Below are 20,761 nucleotides of genomic sequence, written 5' to 3' on the forward strand. Positions count from 1 at the left end.
GGGTTAGCTACCTCTTTTCTCTTACGAGTTTTATGACTTCACCCATGGTTATTAACCTGAAGGAAATAAATTGATTCAAAAAGATATATGCACCCTATGTTTAATGTAGCATTATTTACAATAGCCATGATATGGAGGCAAATTATGTGTCCATTCATAGATGAATGGAAGAAAATTGGTATTTATGTGAAATGAAATATTAATCAGCCATAAAAAAGATTGTAATCTTGTCCTTGTGACAACATGGATGGACCTAGAAAATATATGCTAAGTCAAATGCATTAGATAAGATAATTCATATGTGGCACCTAATAAAATTAAAAACAAACAAAGATAAATAGACTAAAAAATACAGAAAACAGGCTGGTGATTGCCATAATGGAGTGGTGGGGGAAAGGGTGAAATATGTGAAGGGTATATAGAGTGACATCTTTCAGTTATAAAATAAGTAATTTGCAAGGATAAAAGTATAACATAGGAAATACAGTAAAAGATATTCTAATAGCTTTGTATGTTAACAGACTCTAACCACGCTTAATGTGGTGAGCATTTCATAATACATATAAATCGTCAAGTCACTGTCCTGTACACCTGAAACCAATACAATATTATAGACTAACTATACTTCTGTACACACACACACATGAACACCCAAGTCCCAGTCTCTCCTCCACCACATAAAAGTTGTGTCTTGGAACAAACCATGAGCACATCTGACCATCAGTTCTATTACCTATGAAATGAGAACTAATATTCCCTCTGCTGTTCATCTCTCATCATTTATCCTTGGAAAAGAGAAACTGATGGATGTGAAGGTGCAGAGATGAAACCCAATAAAAACAATTACAACATTCTTCTCTTCCCTGTAGTAATATATAAAAGTGGTTTAATTTAACTTTAAGTCAGAGGGAAACTTCAAACAGCCCATGTGCTTCCACTAGTCTTCCCACTCTGAGGAAGATGACAGTCTCAGCCTCACAAAGAAAACCCTCCCATTGGGTGTGATATGAATGTTTAAATGGGCCTATTTTGTACCAGAGGAATGTCCCAATGCCCAAAAGAAGAACCAACAGTGCCAGACTTAGGGAGAAGCACTACATCTGTCTCAACACATCCTTTGAGCCAATAAACTCTATTTTAAGAAGTACTTTTGAACTCAAAAATACATGAAAAAGATCATCAATCATGATCAAGTGGGATTCATTCCAAGGATGCAAGGATGGTACAAGATTCAAAAATCCATCAACATCATCCACTACATCAAAAAAAAGGACAAAAACCACATGATCATCTCCATAGATGCTGAAAAAGCATTTGACAAAATTCAACATCCATTCATGATAAAAACTCTCAACAAAATGGAAATAGAGGGCAAGTACCTCCACATAATAAAGGCCATATATGACAAACCCACAGCCAACATTATACTTAACAGCAAGAAGCTGAAAACTTTTCCCTTAAGTTCAGGAACAAGACAAGGATGCCCACTCTCCCCACTTTTATTCAACATAGTTCTGGAGGTCCTAGCCACGGCAATCAGACAACACAAAGAAATAAAAGGCATCCAGATTGTCAAGGAAGAAGTTAAACTGTCCCTGTTCGCAGATGACATGATATTGTACATAAAAAACCCTAAAGAATCGACTCCAAAACTATTAGATTTAATATCTGAATTCACTAAAGTGGCAGGATACAAAATTAATACACAGAAATCTGTTGCATTCCTATACACTAACAATGAACTAGCAGAAAGAGAAATCAGGAAAACAATTCCATTCACAATTGCATCAGAAAGAATAAAATACCTAGGAATAAACCTAACCAAGGAAGTGAAAGACTTATATTGTGAAAACTACAAGATACACATGAGAGAAATTAAAGAAGGTATCAATACATGGAAACACATTCCATGCTCATAGATAGGCAGAATTAATATTGTCAAAATGGCCATCCTGCCTATAGCAATGTACAGATTCAATGCAATCCCTATCAAAATACCAACAGCATTCTTCAACAAACTAGAACAAATAGTTATAAAATTTATATGTAACCACAAAAGACCCTGAATAGCCAAAGCAATCCTGAAAAGGAAGAATAAAGCAGGGAGAATTATGCTCCCTGACTTCAAGCTCTACTACAAAGCCACAGTAATCTAGACAGTTTGGTACTGGCACAAGAACAGACCCATAGACCAATGGAACAGACTAGAGAGTCCAGATATAAACCCAAGCATATATGGTCAATTAATATATGATAAAGGAGCCATGGACATACAACGGGGAAATGACAGTCTCTTCAACAGATGGTGTTGGTAAAACTGGACAGCTACATGCAAGAGAATGAAACTGGATCATTGTCTAACCCCATACACAAAAGTAAACTCCAAATGGATCAAAGACCTGAATGTAAGTCATGAAACCATAAAACTCTTAGAAAAAAACATAGGCAAAAATCTCTTGGACATAAACATGAGCAACTTCTTCATGAACATATCTCCCCGGGCAAGGGAAACAAAAGAAAAATGAACAGGTGGGACTATATCAAACTAAAAAGCCTCTGTAAAGCAAAGGACACTCTCAGTAGAACAAAAAGACATCCTACAGTATGGGAGAATATATTCATAAATGGCATATCCAATAAGGGGTTAACATCCAAATTACATAAAGAGCTCACGCACCTCAACAAACAAAAAGCAAATAAGCCAATTAAAAAATGGGCAGAGGAGATGAACAGACACCTCTCCAAAGAAGAAATTCAGATGGCCAACAGGCATGTGAAAATATGCTCCACATCACTAGTCATCAGAGAAATGCAAATTAAAACCACAGTGAGATATCACCTCACACCAGTTAGGATGGCCACCATCCAAAAGACAAAAAACAGCAAATGTTGGCAAGGATGTGGAGAAAGGGGAACCCTCCTACACTGTTGGTGAGAATGTAAATTAGTTCAACCATTATGGAAAGCAGTATGGAGGTACCTCAAAAAACTAAAAAGAGAAACACCATTTGATCCAGTACCTCCACTCCTAGGAATTTACCCTAAGAATGCAGCAGCCCAGTTTGAAAAAGACATATGCACCCTTATGTTTATCGCAGCACTTTTGACAATAGCCAAGAAATGGAAGCAACCTAAGTGTCCATCAGTAGATTAATGGATAAGGAAGATGTGGTACATATACACAATGGAATATTATTCAGCCATAAGAAGAAAACATATTCTACCATTTGCAACAACCTGGATGAAGCTAGAGGGTATTATGCTCAGTGAAATAAGCCAACCAGAGAAAGACAAATACCAAATGATTTCACTCATATGTGGAGTATAAGAATAAAGAAAAACAGAAGGAACAAAACAGCAGCAGAATCACAGAACCCAAGAATGGACTAACAGTTACCAAAGGGAAACGGACTGGGGAGAATGGGAGGGAAGGGAGGGATAAGGGGGAAAAAGGGGTATTACGATTAGCACACATAATGTAGTGGGGGGAGGGATACGGGGAAGGCACCAGACCACAAAGAAGACAAGTAGTGATTCTATAGCATCTTACTACACTGATAGACAGTGACTGTAATGGGGTATGTGGTGGGGGCTTGATAATAGGGGAGTCTAGTAACTATAATGTTGCTCATGTAATTGTACATTAATAATACCAAAATAAAGAAAAGAAGTAATTTTGACCATATAAGACTGATTTTAGGACCTATCAACATATAGTATGTAGCTCTACTCTGCTGCATTATGAGAATCTCCATGTATATCTTTATCTTACCATGACCTAATGATTGTGACATATATCCCCAAGCCATAGTTGTTAGGCAACTTAAGGTTCAAAATGCTTGTGTGTGTGTGCATGCAGAAGGGTGTGCCTGTGTGTGTTTACATAAACAAGCAAATGATCACATGCACATAATGTTTATGAATTGAATTAGTAACTGAGCTTCAGCAGCCTGTCTATACAATAAATATACATTAACAATCTATTGTGTGTGTCAGTTGCATAATTACAAGGGTAAATAAGAAATCTCTGCCAAAAGAAGCTTACTGCATAGTGTTTACCCCTGGGAAGGCGATTATATTTTATAGCCTTTGGGGAACCTGCTCTCTGTGTGGAACTGGCATTTAAAGGAGGCACATCCCTGATCAAGGGAGAATGTAAAACAGGAGTAGAAAGAAATGATCATCTCTTTCCTGAATCCAGTGGAATATGATAAATGGCAGACAGGAAATCCTTCAATAAAAAAAAAAAGCTCAATGGTCCTATATTACCCTAATGTTACTTTTCTAAACCATTTAGAACTCTGTTCAATTTTTTCCCAAGAAGAAAAACAAACACCATAATGACCATGGGGAACAAAATGTACATTTTAATGTTGTTTACAATCAGGTAAAGAAAGAAAAGAGGAAATGATGAAAATAGTGAGGTAGGAAGATGTACCATTAAAAAACTGGAAACAAATTGAAATGATACAAATTTCCTACACCATGGTAAAAAGGCTTTCACTAAATTACTACAATGAACAAAATATACCAGTTCCATAATTACCTACAAAATAACACTGTTCCTGATAAAAAAATTTCTCCTACTCAGGGTTTTTCTCAGAGCAACTTTAACATCTTTATTCCTCAAGCTATAAATTAAAGGGTTCATCATAGGGACCACATTGGTATAAAAGACAGAAGAGATTTTTCCCACATCCACAGACCCAGCAGAAGATGGTTGGAGATACATAAATGAAAATGATCCAAAGAACAAAGAAACAGCAATGATGTGGGAGCTGCAGGTGCTGAAGGTTTTGGACCTGCCCTCAGTGGAGCTGATGTGGAGGATGCTGGAGAGGATGAAACCATAGGAGACAAAGATGGTGAGGCTGGGCACAATGATGTTGATGCCCGCCACAATGAACACCACCAGCTCATTGACATGGGTGTTGGTGCAGGAAAGCTGGAGCACAGGGAGGATGTCACACAAATAATGGTTGATGGTGTTGGCATCACAGAAGGTCAGTCTCAGCAGGCATCCAGTGTGGGCCATAGAGCCCGAAAAGGCCATCAAGTAAGAACCAAGCATAAGGCTGGAACACACTTTAGGGGATATGGCAGCATTATACAAAAGTGGGTTGCAGATGGCCACATAGCGGTCATAGGCCATTGATGCCAGCACATAGCATTCAGAAATAGCAAAAAAACAGAAAAACCAGAACTGGGTCATACACCCCACATATGAGATTATATTCTTCGTGGTTAAGAAATTCATCAACATTTTCGGTGTAAATACTGAAGAATAGCAAAGGTCTATAAAAGACAAGTTAAAGAGGAAAAAGTACATTGGGGTGTGCAGATGTGAATTCAGCCCAATTAGAATTATCAAGCTAAAATTTCCCAACTGAGTGACCATATACATTACTAGAAACAGGCAGAAAAGGGGCAGCTGGAGATCTGGTTTGTCTGTTAATCCCAATAGAATAAATTCAGCAACGAGAGAGCCATTTCCAGCAGCCATTCTTTTCCAAGGTAACCTGTGAGCACAGCAATAAAGGTTAAATTAAAGGAAAATCAGCTTTTCCTATAATATTTCTTCCTACAAGAAGACATATGGGCTGGAAATATCTGAGAATAATCCAATCTTAACCTGTAAAATCTGCCTTTACCAGTCTCACACTGAGTGACACTAACACTCCCTTTATTAGAGCCCTTATGAGATAAATGTAACAGGTAATCACAAAATGAGGCTGCAGAGAGAAGGCCAGTGCTGACCAACGCAAACACTGCTGGTAATAAAACCAAGGGGAAAGGGATGAGGAAGGATATTCCAAGAAAGATTGTCCTATTCTCATATCACTTGAACCCTCTCCTCACCAGTAATATTGGAGGCAGAGGTCCCAACATCCAGGTGCTGCCCTATAATGCAGTTCAGACTTAGTGTTGGGGAACCAGAACACAGCTTCTAATCTAACACTGAGGGGTCACACTTAGAGAGATTAAGCTACTGCCTATGTCAAAGAGAGAAAGCCATAAATTATAAAAGAGCAAGAATTCCTTCCCTAGAGAGGGATCTTACTAAGATACTGCCCCCCCACCAAGCCCCTTAATGTCTCTGAATATTCAGACGTCTTGCCTCAAACAAATTCCTCTTCCATTTTCACTTGAATCTCAGAACCGCACAAAATGGAAAAGAAAGTGGCCTATCATGGATCTCTGTATATCCATCTCACAAGAAGGACCCTCATGTAAATGGAAGTCAACAACTCACCCTCCTTAGGCCAGAAAACCTCAGTGCTTCCTTAGTATCGTCTTTCATCCCTGTGGTCTTAGAAGGGCAGTTTCAGGCTGAAACTTTGGCTCTTGATTCTAAGAGAATGCTGTAGATTTTATCTCCGATGTGCTTTGTAAATCTTTCTGAACTAGAGGTCATAATTTCAGAATAAAACATTGGGTCTTCTTAAACAACAGAGAAAAATAACTTCTTTTTTGCTACCATATTTGCCACTTGTTAAGATACAGATGATTGAATGTGGATTTAATGAAATAATGCATGTGGTTATAAACAGGGTAGAAACTGGCTTAGTCTCTTTCCCATGGGAATAAGGGAAAAGAGAATAACAGGATTGTGTACTACATCCTGGGCCATGGGTCTGTCTTTACTTCCTTAGGGACTCTGACTCATTTTTCTGGTTACTGTAGGGATTGCCTGTCTCCTGAAACTGCACTCCCATCTCCCTGCCTTCATCATCTCTGAAGGGAAATGCATGCTATTCTTTCTTTCTTCCCAGATCCTAAGTGGAACATTTTCTGCAAGGGTTCTGATTCCAGGATTCTTTGTTTCTTTTTTGTAATTTTTCAAGATGCAGTATATCATTTCAAATGTCTCCCTCCTGTGATATCTCTAAAATAACTTGTGATGTCATGTATTCATTGTAAAGTCTTAACTTCTGAACACCTACTGGAAATATCTACCTCACTATCCTGCTGAGACCATTTATGAAATATTTCAGTGACTGAGATCATCTATTTCTTCTCAACACAAACAGAATAGGGACTAAAGACTTAAAAGGTGTTGTGTATGAGTCCTCCCGCTCTCACTAACACTAACACCTTGGGAAAATTAACTTCTTTCTTCTTCTGCCTCTTTTTTGTAAAATAATTATGGTAAAACAGCATCTCTTTCAATGAGCTGTTATGATGATAACATGAAAAAATGAAACTCAAAAGGTTACAACAGTGCCTGGTCTATGGTAAATAGTCAACTAATGTCAGCTGTCATTTTCTGTGTTTTCATAAATTCTCGCAGATCTTCCATCATGACACTCATCAGACTTTTATTTTCCTGAAGTCTTCTGTTTTCTTCAAGTTTCATTTGAATCTCAGAAATTTTCCAATGCTGGCTTAATAAGATGTAAGAAGTGTCCCTTTGTCTGCTGTTTTTTAGAAGAGTTTAAAGAGATTTAGTACCATTTCTTCTTGGAATGTTTGGTACTATTCACTCAGGCCATATGAGCCTGGGGTTTTCTTGTTGAGACATTCTGGTTACAGATTCAATCTTTCAGTGTTTGGTGTTTTCAGACTTTCTAATTATTATTCAGTTTCAGTAGGTTGTGTGTTTCTAGAAACTGATCCGTTTGTTCTAGGTTATCCAGCTTGTTGTCATCTGATGTTCATAATAGTACATTGTGATCCTTTTGATTTTTGAGTCATCTGCTATAATACCTTCTCTTTCATCACTTAATATATTGGAGTCTTGTCCCTTTTTTTTATCAGTCTATAAAAACAATTTTAAATTCTGATACATTTTAAAAATATCTGACCTTAGATTTATTGCTTTTTCTATTTTCTATTTGATTTATTTCTGCTCTTACCTTTATTACTTGATGTCTACATAACTTTAGGCTTTTGATTGTTGTTCATTGATGTATAAAGCTAGGCTTTTTTATTTCAGATCTTTCTTTGTCTTTTGTATACCTATCTAAGAACGTTCCTTTAGAACTGCTTTTAAATGATTACATAATTTTTGGCATGTTATATTTTCATTTTTATCTATCCCAAGATACTTTAGGTTCCATGTGATTTCTTCTTTTTCCTAATGGTTCTTCAGGACTGTATACTGACCTTCCATATATTTGTGAGTTTTCCCATTTTTCACTATTACTGATATCTAGTGGCATGCTATTCTGGTCCAAAAGATACTTGCAAGGATTTCTATCTTCTTAAATTTGTTGCTTTGTTCTGGGACGTAATATGCAATCTATCCTGGAAACGTCCCACAGGGATTTGGGAAGAATGTACATCCATTTGTTGTTTGGTGAAAAGTTCTCTTATGTCTCTTAGTTCCTTTTTGTCTATAGGGTTGGTCAAGTCAGCAGCTCTTTCCTGATTTTGTGTCTGGATGTTCTTTCCATTGTTGAAAGAGGGGTAGTTAAGTTCCCTACTGTTACTGTATTGCTATAATTTTCTCCCTTCGAATATGTCTACATTTTCTCTGTAATATACGTGACCTGTTGCTGGGTATGCATGTATGTATAAATATAATGTATTTCTGTAGAATATAATTGATCTATATATAATAATCTTCTTTGCGTCTTTCTGACAGATTCTGACTTTAAGACTATATTTTTCAGATATAACTATAGCCATACATGGTTTCCTTTGGTTACCATTTTCATGGAATATTTTTTCCTTTACATGATATCAGCCTATGTGTGTCCTTAAGTCTAAAGAGACTATATAGACACAGAAGGCATGAACTCGAGTCGCTCCATCGGCTGGAGTCATTGTTGGTGAAGCTGAAACTGTCATAAGTGATGAAGGCTGTTGGAGTTCCATTCTTTTCCCTACTGGGAGAAGTCTCAGCTGAGGGTATTCCTCTTGATGTCAGCTCTTTAATATGTATATATAGGTTTTGACTACACCATAACACTCCGAACACCGATAAAGACAAAATTCTAAAGTAAGGAAAATGTGCACAGAGTATCCTTCACATTCTATATTTAATAGCTCTTTTGCCTAGTTTAAATTGTGAATAGATTTGATAAAGGCTTATTCAGTGAATGGGAAAACATAAGGGTAGCCTGTAATAACCATCATTATTAGATTTTTACAACATTCCAGGGCCACCTCACATTCAGTATCTTATTAATCTTCACATTCAAGATGTCTGACACCCAGTGTGGCAGAGGTTGCTAGCTGTTCACCTCCTCTTCCAGAACATACATTTCCCAGTGTTTCCTGCAGTTAGATGTGATGTATGACTGAGTTCTAGACATGATGGACAAGCTGTACCTTTTCCATATTCTCTTCTACCTTCTGCAAGTGAGTAGCAGGTGACAATGAGGTGCTATGGAGGTGATGAAGCTTTAAAGAAAAGACAGGGAGTGGTTGCAATGGGCATGATGAAGAATGGAAGAATGGACAGAGCACTCATCTAGGAGGGCACATAGAGGGCTTTCAATATGTGAAAGAAGTTAGAACTTATGGCAATTTCCTAATGCTGTGGCAATGACCAGTTTTAGAAAGATAAAACCCAGAATAATACAATTATAAGTATACACTACACAGAGCAAGGGTTAACTACTTAATCACTCTCTTGAGCTGAGTATAGCAGAATTCTACCTTTAAAATGAGGTGTATCCTATCTCCAGGAAAAATGCTTGATCTGTTCTAGTATATGCATAGTGGTTATAAGCTTTTAATTTGGTAATCATTGATGTAGTGTATTTTCATACACTTCATTTTTTGAAGCTAAATTTTGCAATGAATAAAGCTTATACAACTTTGATCAGAGCTCTACTTTAATGGAACACTGATCTTGACCTGAAACAGCTCTGTCCTAGTACACAGGACCAGGCTTGTCTGCTGGATTCTCAGCTGAACAGCTTCGATAGAATCATGCTTTCTCTCTTTACTTCCTTAGCATCATTTATATAACACAAAAAAGCAGAAACTATAAAGGATGACTCTACGTTGTACATGTAAAACGGCCTAACTTGATTCCCCTCCTTTGAGAGAAGTCCAAATAGCACTTGAGTTGCGAATTGAATGTTACAGCTAAGTTGAATCTTTTAAAACTTTGTCAAACATAAGTTTCACAAGCTGTATGTAAGCTTTTTCATTATTTTTTCCAAAACAATCTGAAAGAATAAAAGCCAATTTGAAAGGTTTGTCTTTCCGAAATTGAAAAATTTGATTTTGAGACTTCTCAAATAAAAGGTTGATGACTAGGTTTAACACGCACTTTGGGCCACCTCAAATAGTGAGCAAGTAAATAACAATGCAGATGTTCCTCTGCAAAATCAACAGAGATTCCTGAAGAGCACTAGAAATTATTTACTTATTTAAATACACTTCTTTTTTAATAATGGAAACAACTTTATCAACAGGGACAGTGAGTAAATGAAAAAACTAAAACAAGGAGAAAACACCAACCTAGATCAACTGTTTTAGGTAAATAGAACTTAAGTGCAAAACACTACCAATATTGGAGTCAGGGGATGTGCTATGAGTCATCATTTAAAAACCGTCAGTTAAGGATTTAGCCATGCCACACATCTAAAAAAACAAATGAGATAACTTACCAGTGTTGCTAAATTTCTTAATATCTAAACCTTATGTGGAGATTAGAAACCAAGTAAAATTGAAAGTGAAGTTATCTTACAAAATGTTGAAATTGTCTCTTGGCTAAGATTAAGGCTTTTTGGAGTAAAATAATGATTTTCCTGTTTCCTCAAAAGAAAAAAATCCATCATCATATTCCAGAAAATACAACCACAATTTAATTTATTCACTGAAATTTCTTTCAAATTATCATTGCTTTTCTAATTAAAATTTGAGGGTTTTATAACTTAAAATCCATTAGAAACTAGCATAAGGAAGCCAATAAAAAAAAAAAGGACTGATTTAGTCACTCCCAGGTCCTTCAGTCTAGTGGGTACAAGATTTTAAATATCAAATAAATTGAGAATTTCTCCTCCCCAGAGAAATCCCTTGATCCCCATAATATTTCTAGTGTCTTCCAGAAAGGAGAAGAAAATCATTAGAATGAGCTTTTATTGCCCATCATCTTCCCTGAGGTTTCCTACTTCCCAATTTGAGTTTTGATGACTACTCACTATTTTATCTCATGAAAAATGTCCCATCTCCACCTACTTCCTCAATTGTGGCCACAGCTTTACACCTCTATTCACCAAAACACTACCAATGTATGGTCACTGCATTATAAGTTTTATGAAAGCTTCAGGAACTGTATATTTAAAGTATCATATAAAGCAGGATAAAAATTCAGATTGAAATGTGTTTTTAAATCCTCATGTCCACTCTGCACACAGGGTTCTCTTAATTATTGGCCACATATCTTGTTGAATCCTGGACTAATTATATATTCTGGGATCCTTTCTCTCTCATGCCTCATTTTCTGAATTACAAATGCTTGCAAACATTCCCACTTTTTTTTTGATTCTGTGGAAGAAGAAACTTTCTTATTTCAGCCAATTATTTCCCAACTGTACTGGCCCAAAACACCTCCCCTTTTGCAACAAAAAGAACCATCAAACTGTTTTCCTAAACAACAAACAAAAAAAAGCAATACACAGCCTGAGAGAAATTTATGTATCATCTTGCAACAAAACACAGTATACTTCCAAATAAGAAATGTTTTCTCATATTCCATGCTTTCGAAACAAAAATACTATAATGAAGCACAAGTACAGTATACTAGAAAAAGTAGGAGACTTGCAATCAGAACAGTTAGAGTTTAGTCTAGATTTTATTGTTAAGATTTGCGACTGTAAATCACTAACCTTCTGAGTTTTACTTTACAATCCATGCTAAAGTATGTTCTGCAAACAATTATGTGCAGTGTTGGAATGTGTAAAAGTATGGAAATCATTTGTAAAAGGAAATACAGTGCAGTGTTCACAGATGCAAAATACGTTGCCCTTAACAGTCTTTATAGAACCTTCCATCTGTAGCATTAAAAGAGATGCACTGTCACTCAGGGATGTTGGAAAGATAGGAGAAACACATCGTTTGATTCATGCCTCCGGTGGCAAGTGCCAGATATAAGACATCCCCAATAGCAGTATGTCACCCTAGTTTTTTTGGTTTTATCATTTATACATAAGACTTCTATTTCTAGAGAGAAAAACAATTCAAAATGATAATGAAAACGGTATAGAGATAAAAATTTTTGTTAATATTATTACTACTATTAACATAAAGGTGAGAAGAAAGGGTTAAAATAGTGAAAGAGAGATCTATTAGGTATAAACTTCAAATTATAAAATAATTTAGTCACAAGCATGCAGTACACAGCACAGTGAAAATATTTCATAATATTGTATACCTCTGTATGGTGACAAGATAATTGCACTTATCAGGATGAACATTTAGTATGTATATAACTGATGAACCACTAAATTGTTTAACTGAAACCAATATAATATTGCATATAATTTATATTTAATTACAAAATAAAAACCATCAACACCTGATCATCTACATTTCCCCTCTTACAGCACTAAACTATGTTTTCTACCTTTATCTTGCATCTACCTACCACTTCAGCATTTTATTAAAAATAATAATTATAATAATAAAGGAGAAATGTGGGATTCACATATACATCAAGTATAAAAATCAAATGAATAATCATATGTGACTTGATTGTTTATAGTTCATGATGTGTGATCAAAACCGGAAGTTTCTGTGATATGACTGCCCTTGCACTGTTCACCATGTAAGAACTTATTCACTATGTAAGAACTTGTTCACCATGTAAGAACTTGTTCGTTATGCTTCAGAAGATTGGAGACTGTTGAGAATTAGGCTTGGGGTTGATTAATGATTGTGCATTGAGTCCCCTATACAAAATTTTATTGTTGTTAACAACCATATGATCAATAAATATGAGAGATGCCCTCTCAAAAAAATAAATAAATAAATAAATAAATAAATAAATAAAAATAAAAATAAAAGAAAATAAAAACCATTGAAAAACAAAAGAGAAAATGTAAACATTTCTAATGTAAAAATAAATTATTTCCAGAATATTAAAATTTCCTTCAACATAAGAAAGAAAGAGGATAAGATGGTTACCAATAAAATTACTACAACTAAAAACACAAATTTGCCACTCCTTTGACTATCTGCACAGGCAGATGCTGCTTCTGATCAAAATATCATTCTACTCAGGGTTTTGTGCAGAGCACATTTAACATCCTTGTTCCTCAAGCTGTAGATTAAGGGGTTCATCATGGGGACCACATTGGTATAAAAGACAGAAGAGATTTTTCCCTCATCCATAGATCCAGCAGAAGAAGGTTGTAGATACATAAATGCACATGATCCGAAGAACAAAGCAACAGCAATGATGTGGGAGCTGCAGGTGCTGAAGGCTTTGGATCTGCCCTCAGTGGAGCTGATGCAGAAGATACTGGAGAGGATGAAACCATAGGAGACAAAGATGGTGAGACAGGGCACAATGACGTTGATGCCCACCACAATGAACACCACCAGCTCATTGACGTAGGTGCTGGTGCAGGAGAGCTGGAGTAGAGGGAGGATGTCACACAAATAATGGTTGATGGTGTTGGCATCACAGAAGGTCAGTCTCAGCATGCATCCAGTGTGGGCCATGGAACCAGAAAAGGCCATCAAGTATGAACCAAGCATAAGGCTGGAACACACCTTAGGGGACATGGAAACATTATACAAGAGTGGGTTGCAGATGGCCACATAGCGATCATAGGCCATTGATGTCAGCACATAGCATTCAGAAATAGCAAAGAAACAGAAAAAGTAAAGCTGGCTCATGCACCCCATGTAGGAAATAACATTCTTCTTTGATAAGAAATCCAGCAGCATTTTTGGTGTAAACACAGAACAATAGCAGAAGTCTATAAAGGACAAGTTAAAGAGGAAAAAGTACATGGGAGTGTGGAGGTGTGAATTCAGCCCAATTAGAAGTATCATGCCCAAATTTCCTATTGCCGTGACCAAATACATTCCTAGAAACAGGAAGAACAGGGGGAGCTGGAGATCTGGTTGGTCTGTTAATCCCACCAGAAGGAAATCAGTCAGGAAAGAGCCATTTCCAGTAGGCATTTTTCTCTACAAAATCTGTAGACAGGAAAAAGACTACATTAGAGAACAATTAATAATTTCTACACTTTCTTGTTTTAAAAGAAAATACATAAGCTGAGAATGCCCAAGAATAGCCCAACTTGGACGCATAGAATCTGGCCTTACCACTACCATGATATTGACTAACACAAACTCTCCCTTACAGGAGCCTAAATAAGCTCACATAGCAGAGAGGATCACAAACAGCCTGCAGAGGGAAGGCCAGAGTTTCAATATGCAAACACCAAGGCTGAAAACAAACAAGGAAGGGGGATAAGTTTAGACCAGGAGAGAATCATACTCTTCTCATTTCTTCCAGGAACACTGTTTCTATGACAAATAACAGACCAGAGTCTAGGACAGGTTAAGTTACTGCCCATGTCTCAGGGAAAAGCCATAAATGTAGAAGAGTGAGAGCTCCTTCCTGGGAGAAGGAATTTACTAACTGAGATACTGCAACCCCAGAGCACCCAACGTCTCTGAACTTTCCCCACTTTCCCTTATGATGGAATTTTCCATCGCACTCACCTGAAACTCAGATATGCACAAAATGGGAAAGCAAGTGGCATGCCTTAGGTCCCTGGCCTTGCCGTCTCAAGACAGGGAACCTATTATTATAAGCAAAACTCAGAAACTCCACTCCTTGGGTCAGAAAACCTCGGTGTTCTTCTCCCCTTGGTATTTAACCCTGTGGTCCTGGAGGGAAACTGTCAGGCTCTGAACCTTTGATACATGTGATTCTAAGAGAAAGAAGCTTAGACGTAAACTCATCTTTGTCTTGGAAATATTTCTGGGCTACAGGTCATATTTCCTCACAATGACTGAATCGTTTCAAGTAGCAGAGAATAATGTACTCCTCGTTAGTAATACATTTGATACCTGATTAGACACAGATTGGATATGAATTCAATGTTACAATGCACTTGGCTATAAACAGGGTGGAAGCCTGCCCAGCTTTCCCTCAGGGAACAGATTTCCTGTGTAAAGGGGGAACAGAGATCACATACCTGGGACCATCACGAGCCTTTAGTTTCTCAGGGACTCAGTATTTCAATCATTTTCACTTCTCTCTGGGGTTGTACATCCCTCAGTGCCAATCCAACCTAAATTCCCATGTGTCTATTTTCTTCATCTCTGTAGGGGAACCTACTACCTTGCTTTATTCTCACTTTATTCCCATATCCTAAATGGAAATTTTTTCTACAAGGCTTCTACCTCCAGCCTTCTATTTTCTTCTCTGAAATTTTTCAAATATGCAATAAACTGCTTCAGTTGCTCTGTCTGCTAGGATATCTCTAGAGGAATTTGAGACATTGTGTATCCCTTACTTTAAACATTTACTGGAAATTTCTACCTGCAATCCTGCTGGGTGAATGTATGTAATATTTTAATAATTAATGTTATCTGCTTTTCTCATCATATACAAGATTAGGACCTACAGACTTAGAGGGTGGGTGCTCCTTTGTAATTACTAATTTAGTAACAGTTCTAAAAAATTAGAGTCTTACAGAAACATAAAACAATGAAAAAATGTTTCTCTAGAAAAGAAGCTCTAGGCTCTGAGAAATTTTTGCTAAATTCTATGTAAACACTTTGAAAAATTTTGTAAGCATAGATCTAAATCAGCTTTGCATGGGAGGACAGGGTAAAATTAGCAATGGCCTAGCTATGGAAACTCAGTGCATTGATAAAATGAATAATGCTAAATTTAGTGGTGTTTAAGTAAAAATAAATACCAATGCAATTTTTTTCATTGCAAAGCTTCTATGGTTTTACTTATGCTTATATTTTGAATAAAATAGTACATTCTGACTAAAGATAAAACTCCTGTTTACATCTCGTGAATCTCAGTACTTACTTAAAGCAGCCAATTTCTTATATGTACAAAGAAAAAAATAAAGTGCAAGATAGAAGCAGGAAGTTACCCTATTAAATCTGTAAACTGATATCAAACACCAAAATATTGAGACTCATTACAACCACTAGAAGCACCATAGCTCAGCCACTATTTATTCAAATAAATACACTGAACACTCATGAGGTACCAAAACCTAAAATATTAAGAGTTAGCAAAATAATTGTTACCTTTAAAGCTCTTACACATTAGTGAGGAATAGAGATATTTTCTGGCAGGAGATGCCCAGGATATTCTTCAACCAGGAGCTGAGACCCATCAATCACTGAAACTCCATTGGCAGATATTTAAAACTAGCTAACACATTTACAATATGGTATATTATTTGAATATAGGCATCAATGCTTTTTTGGAAATGTAAGGATGGCAAACAGTTTTGTAAATACATACATACATATATATATATATATATATATATATATATATATATATATATATATATACACACACACACACACACATATGTATATGTATAAATAGGTGTTTGTGTATGTACATGTATATGAATGTATGACTTTTACATGGACACATGAGCCCTGAACACTCCACAAGACTGAGGACGATATCTAGAATCAAAATGGACATCTGTCTCCAGGGTATCTAAGATAACAAGGTTTATAGCAGGACATTTCCTGACTGAAAAGACAAGGAAAGACAAGATTCTTGAGACCCTCAGATTGCTAGACCAACTCCACCTGTCATCATCAGTGACTATTATCTACCCATCTTAGAATGGTGAGAAAGTCTAGTCTTATGTAACTGCATTTTCTGCTCTAAGCCTGCATTAAATGTGGTTTTGTTTGCCCATACTTACTAAATATGTGCTCTATGCAAAGACCCACCTGTTTTAAGGGAAAGAAATCCATTTTATTGAGACTGACACATGAATGCAAAAAGTATTTAAATACACTGGGATACACACTCCAGTAGATGCAAACACCAATGGGATGCAATCAAAGAAGGAAACCCTCACTCAGTGTTAAGGAATCAGAAAATGCTCCTGCAAAAAGGAAGGACCAGGAGAAAATAGGATAGGGAAAAGCAGGAGGTTCTGATTTCAGATAGGCAGAAAAGAATGGTCAAGGATCAAAATTACATCAACTACAATACCCATTTTCTGAGATGTGAAAAGCAATCTTTCACTCTGTACAGTTTAATCCACACTTATCTCATTCTTTGAATTCAATCAAAATATTTTTAATGAGCTACAATTTCAAATTTCAGTTTCAATAAGCAAATTCACAATTCATGAATACAATTACCTATAATGTGAGTGATGTAGGTGAGAGACATGGAGCAAACATCATTCTTAATTTTCCAAAAGATGATGAGATATAAATAGTAAGCATAGAAACAACAGGAGGGACTCCATCTTAATGCCAAGATTCCATTATAAAAGCAGGATGTAGGGAAGTAAGATGCTTAACATATTATCTGGTAATCAGCCAACACCCTACCTTAAGGCAAGGCAAGCACTCTTAACGAATATGTTCCCAGTGCCTGGTAACTACTATCTTGGAGAGGAAAGGGACCAATGAATTCCTTGAGTTAAGTTTATCTTGCATAATTACCTGGAGGACTGGCTGTGGGTGAGGGCAGAGTGTACTTCACTGGTGACAGACATGATGAGACATCCAAACCCCTGACCCTCACCCTTTGTCCCATTCTTGAAAGCCTTAAAAGTCAGAATACTGGAGCCAACATGGTGGCCTGAGTAGGACAGTGGGAATCTCCTCCCAAAAATATATACATTTTTGAAAACACAACAAATACAACTAATCCTAAAAGAGAGACCAGAAGACACAGGAAAACAGCCGGACTACATCCACACGTGTGAGAGCCCAAGGCTGGTGAAAGGGGTAAGATACGAGCCCCGGCCCGGTGGGACCCGAGCGCCCCTCCCCCCAGCTCTTGGAGGGAGGAGAGGAGTCAGAGCGGGAGGGAGACGGAGCCCAGGACTGCTGAACACCCAGCCCCGCCATCCGGGCCAGAGCGCAGACACAGTGCATGCGTGGGTTCCTGGATACTAGGGAAACAGGGCAGCAAGACCTCTGAGCAGGTCCCGAGGCTGATGTCCCTGTGACAAAGCAAAGTGAGTGCTTTTTGAAAGTCTTAAAGGGACAGGGATGCAACAGCTGGACGGGAACAACACAGGTCACAGTCCAGCAGCTGGAAATTACAGGGGAAAACCAGGCACACTAACCCCCTGGGCAACAGCTCTGACACCCCTCACAGAGGTAAACAGCCAAACAGCCCCCCCATCCATTACCACTCCAGGGCGGCGAAAGCAGAGAAGCAGCCTAAGGCTGGTCACGCCCTCAGCAAGGGAGCTTCCTCCATACCGGCCGGGCAAGACACAAAGACCCACTCTACACACAATTACCCAACACAAGCCACCAGGGGTCGCAGTTGTCCCAGTAAAGAAAGGCCAGTAGCAAGCAGAAAGTTTGGCCCTCCCAGCTGACAGTCAATAGCACCTACCAACATAAAAAGGAAAAAAAAATATGATCCAGACAAGACTAACCCAGACAGCTTTGGAATCTCCTAGATCTTCCCCTGAGAAGGTCCCTAGGGAGATAGATTTAACCAGTCTTCCTGAAAAAGAATTCAAAACAAAAGTCATAACCATGCTGATGGACTTGCAGAGAAATATGAAAGAACTAAGGAAGGAGAATACAGAAATAAAACAAGCTATGGAAGGACTTCAAAACAGAATGGACAAGATGCAAGAGACCATTAATGGACTAGAAAACAGAGAACAGGAATGCAGAGAAGCTGATGCAGAGAGAGGTAAAAGGATCTCCAGGAATGAAAGAATTCTAAGAGAGCTGAGTGACCAATCGAAACGGAACAATATCCGCATTATAGGGGTACGAGAAGAAGAAGAGAGAGAAAAAGGGATAGAAAGTGTCTTTGAAGAAATGATTGCTGAAAACTTCCCCAAACTAGGGGAGGAAATGGCCTCTCAGACCACAGAGGTACACAGAACTCCCATGACAAGGGATCCAAGGAGGGCATCATCAAGACACATAATAATTAAAATGGCAAAGATCAAAGACAAGGACAAAGTATTAAAGGCAGCGAGAGAGAAAAAAAAGGTTAACTACAAAGGAAAACCCATCAGGCTATCATCAGACTTCTCAACAGAAACCCTACAGGCCAGAAGAGAATGGCATGATATACTTAATGCAATGAAACAGAAGGGCCTCGAACCAAAACTACTGCATCCAGTACGAATATCATTTAAATATGAAGGAAGTATTAAAAAATTCCCACAGAAGCAAAAGTTGAGGGTATTTGCCTCCCACAAACAACCTCTACAGGGCATCTTACAGGTACTGCTCTAGATGGGAGCACTCCTAAAAAGAGCACAGAACAAAACATCCAACATATGAAGAAGGGAGGAGAAATAAGAAGGGAGAGAAATAAAGAATCATAAGACCGTGTTTATAATAGCTCAACAAGTGAGTTAAGTTAGAAAGTAAGATAGTAAAGAAGCTAACCCTGGACCTTTGGTAACCACAAACTTAAAGCCTACAATGGCAATAAGTACATACCTTTCAATAATCACCCTAAATGTAAATGGACTGAATGCACCAATCAAAAGGCACAGAGTAATAGAATGGATAAAAAAACAAGACCCATCCATATGCTGCTTACAAGAGACTCACCTCAAACCCAAAGACATGCATGGACTTAAAGTCAAGGGATGGAAAAAGATATTTCATGCAAACAACAGAGAGAAAAAAGCAGGTGTTGCAATACTAGTATCAGACAAAACAGACTTCAAAATAAAGAAAGTAACAAAAAATAAACAAGGAAATTACAGAATAATAAAGAGCTCAGTCCAACAAGAGGATATAACCATTATAAATATATATGCACCCAATACAGGAGCACCAACATATCTGAAACAAATACTAACAGAACAAAAGGAGGAAATAGAATGCAATGCATTCATTCTGGGAGACTTCAACACACCACTCACTCCAAAGGACAGATCCACCAGACAGAAAATAAGTAAGGACACAGAGGCACTGAACAACACACTAGAACAGATGGACCTAATAGACATCTACAGAACTCTACATCCAAAAGCAACAGGATACACATTCTTCTCAAGTGCACATGGAACATTCTCCAGAATAGACTACATACTAGGCCACAAAAAGAGCCTCAGTAAATTCCAAAAGATTGAAATCCTACCAACCAACTTTTCAGAACCCAAAGGCATAAAACTAGAAATAAACTGTACAAAGAAAGCAAAAAGTCTCACAAACACATGGAGGCTTAACAACACGCTCCTAAATAATCAATGGATCAATGACCAAATCAAAATGGAGATCCAGCAATATATGGAAACAAATGACAACAACACAAAGCCCCAACTACTGTGGGATACAGCAAAAGCAGTCTTAAGAGGAAAGTATATAGCAATCCAAGCATATTTAAAGAAGGAAGAACAATCCCAAATGAATGGTCTAATGTCACAATTATCAAAATTGGAAAAAGAAAAACAAATGAGGCCTAAAGTCAGCAGAACGAGGGACATAATAAAGATCAGAGAAGAAATAAATAAAATTGAGAAGAATAAAACAACAGCAAAAATCAATGAAGCCAAGAGCTGGTTCTTCGAGAAAATAAACAAAATGGATAAGCCTCTAGGCAGACTTATTAAGAGGAAAAGAAAGTCAACACAAATCAACAGAATCAGAAACAACAAAGGAAAAATCA

The 20,761-nt window shown here is 37.4% G+C and overlaps 2 protein-coding genes across 2 annotated transcripts; both read right to left on the reverse strand.

Moving 5' to 3' along the window:
• Positions 1 to 4,546: 4,546 nt before the first annotated feature.
• LOC118934558 (olfactory receptor 8B3-like) lies at positions 4,547 to 5,512 on the reverse strand. Its single transcript, XM_036930167.2, has one exon. It carries the CDS (start codon positions 5,501 to 5,503, stop codon positions 4,547 to 4,549), a length of 957 nt encoding a protein of 318 aa, XP_036786062.2. The 5' UTR covers positions 5,504 to 5,512.
• Positions 5,513 to 13,161: 7,649 nt separating this feature from the next.
• LOC118934590 (olfactory receptor 8B3-like) lies at positions 13,162 to 14,109 on the reverse strand. Its single transcript, XM_036930197.2, has one exon. It carries the CDS (start codon positions 14,092 to 14,094, stop codon positions 13,162 to 13,164), a length of 933 nt encoding a protein of 310 aa, XP_036786092.2. The 5' UTR covers positions 14,095 to 14,109.
• Between the last annotated feature and the right edge of the window lie 6,652 nt (positions 14,110 to 20,761).

Source organism: Manis pentadactyla, chromosome 13, assembly GCF_030020395.1.
Source record: "Manis pentadactyla isolate mManPen7 chromosome 13, mManPen7.hap1, whole genome shotgun sequence".
In the NCBI taxonomy this organism is placed as follows: domain Eukaryota; kingdom Metazoa; phylum Chordata; class Mammalia; order Pholidota; family Manidae; genus Manis; species Manis pentadactyla.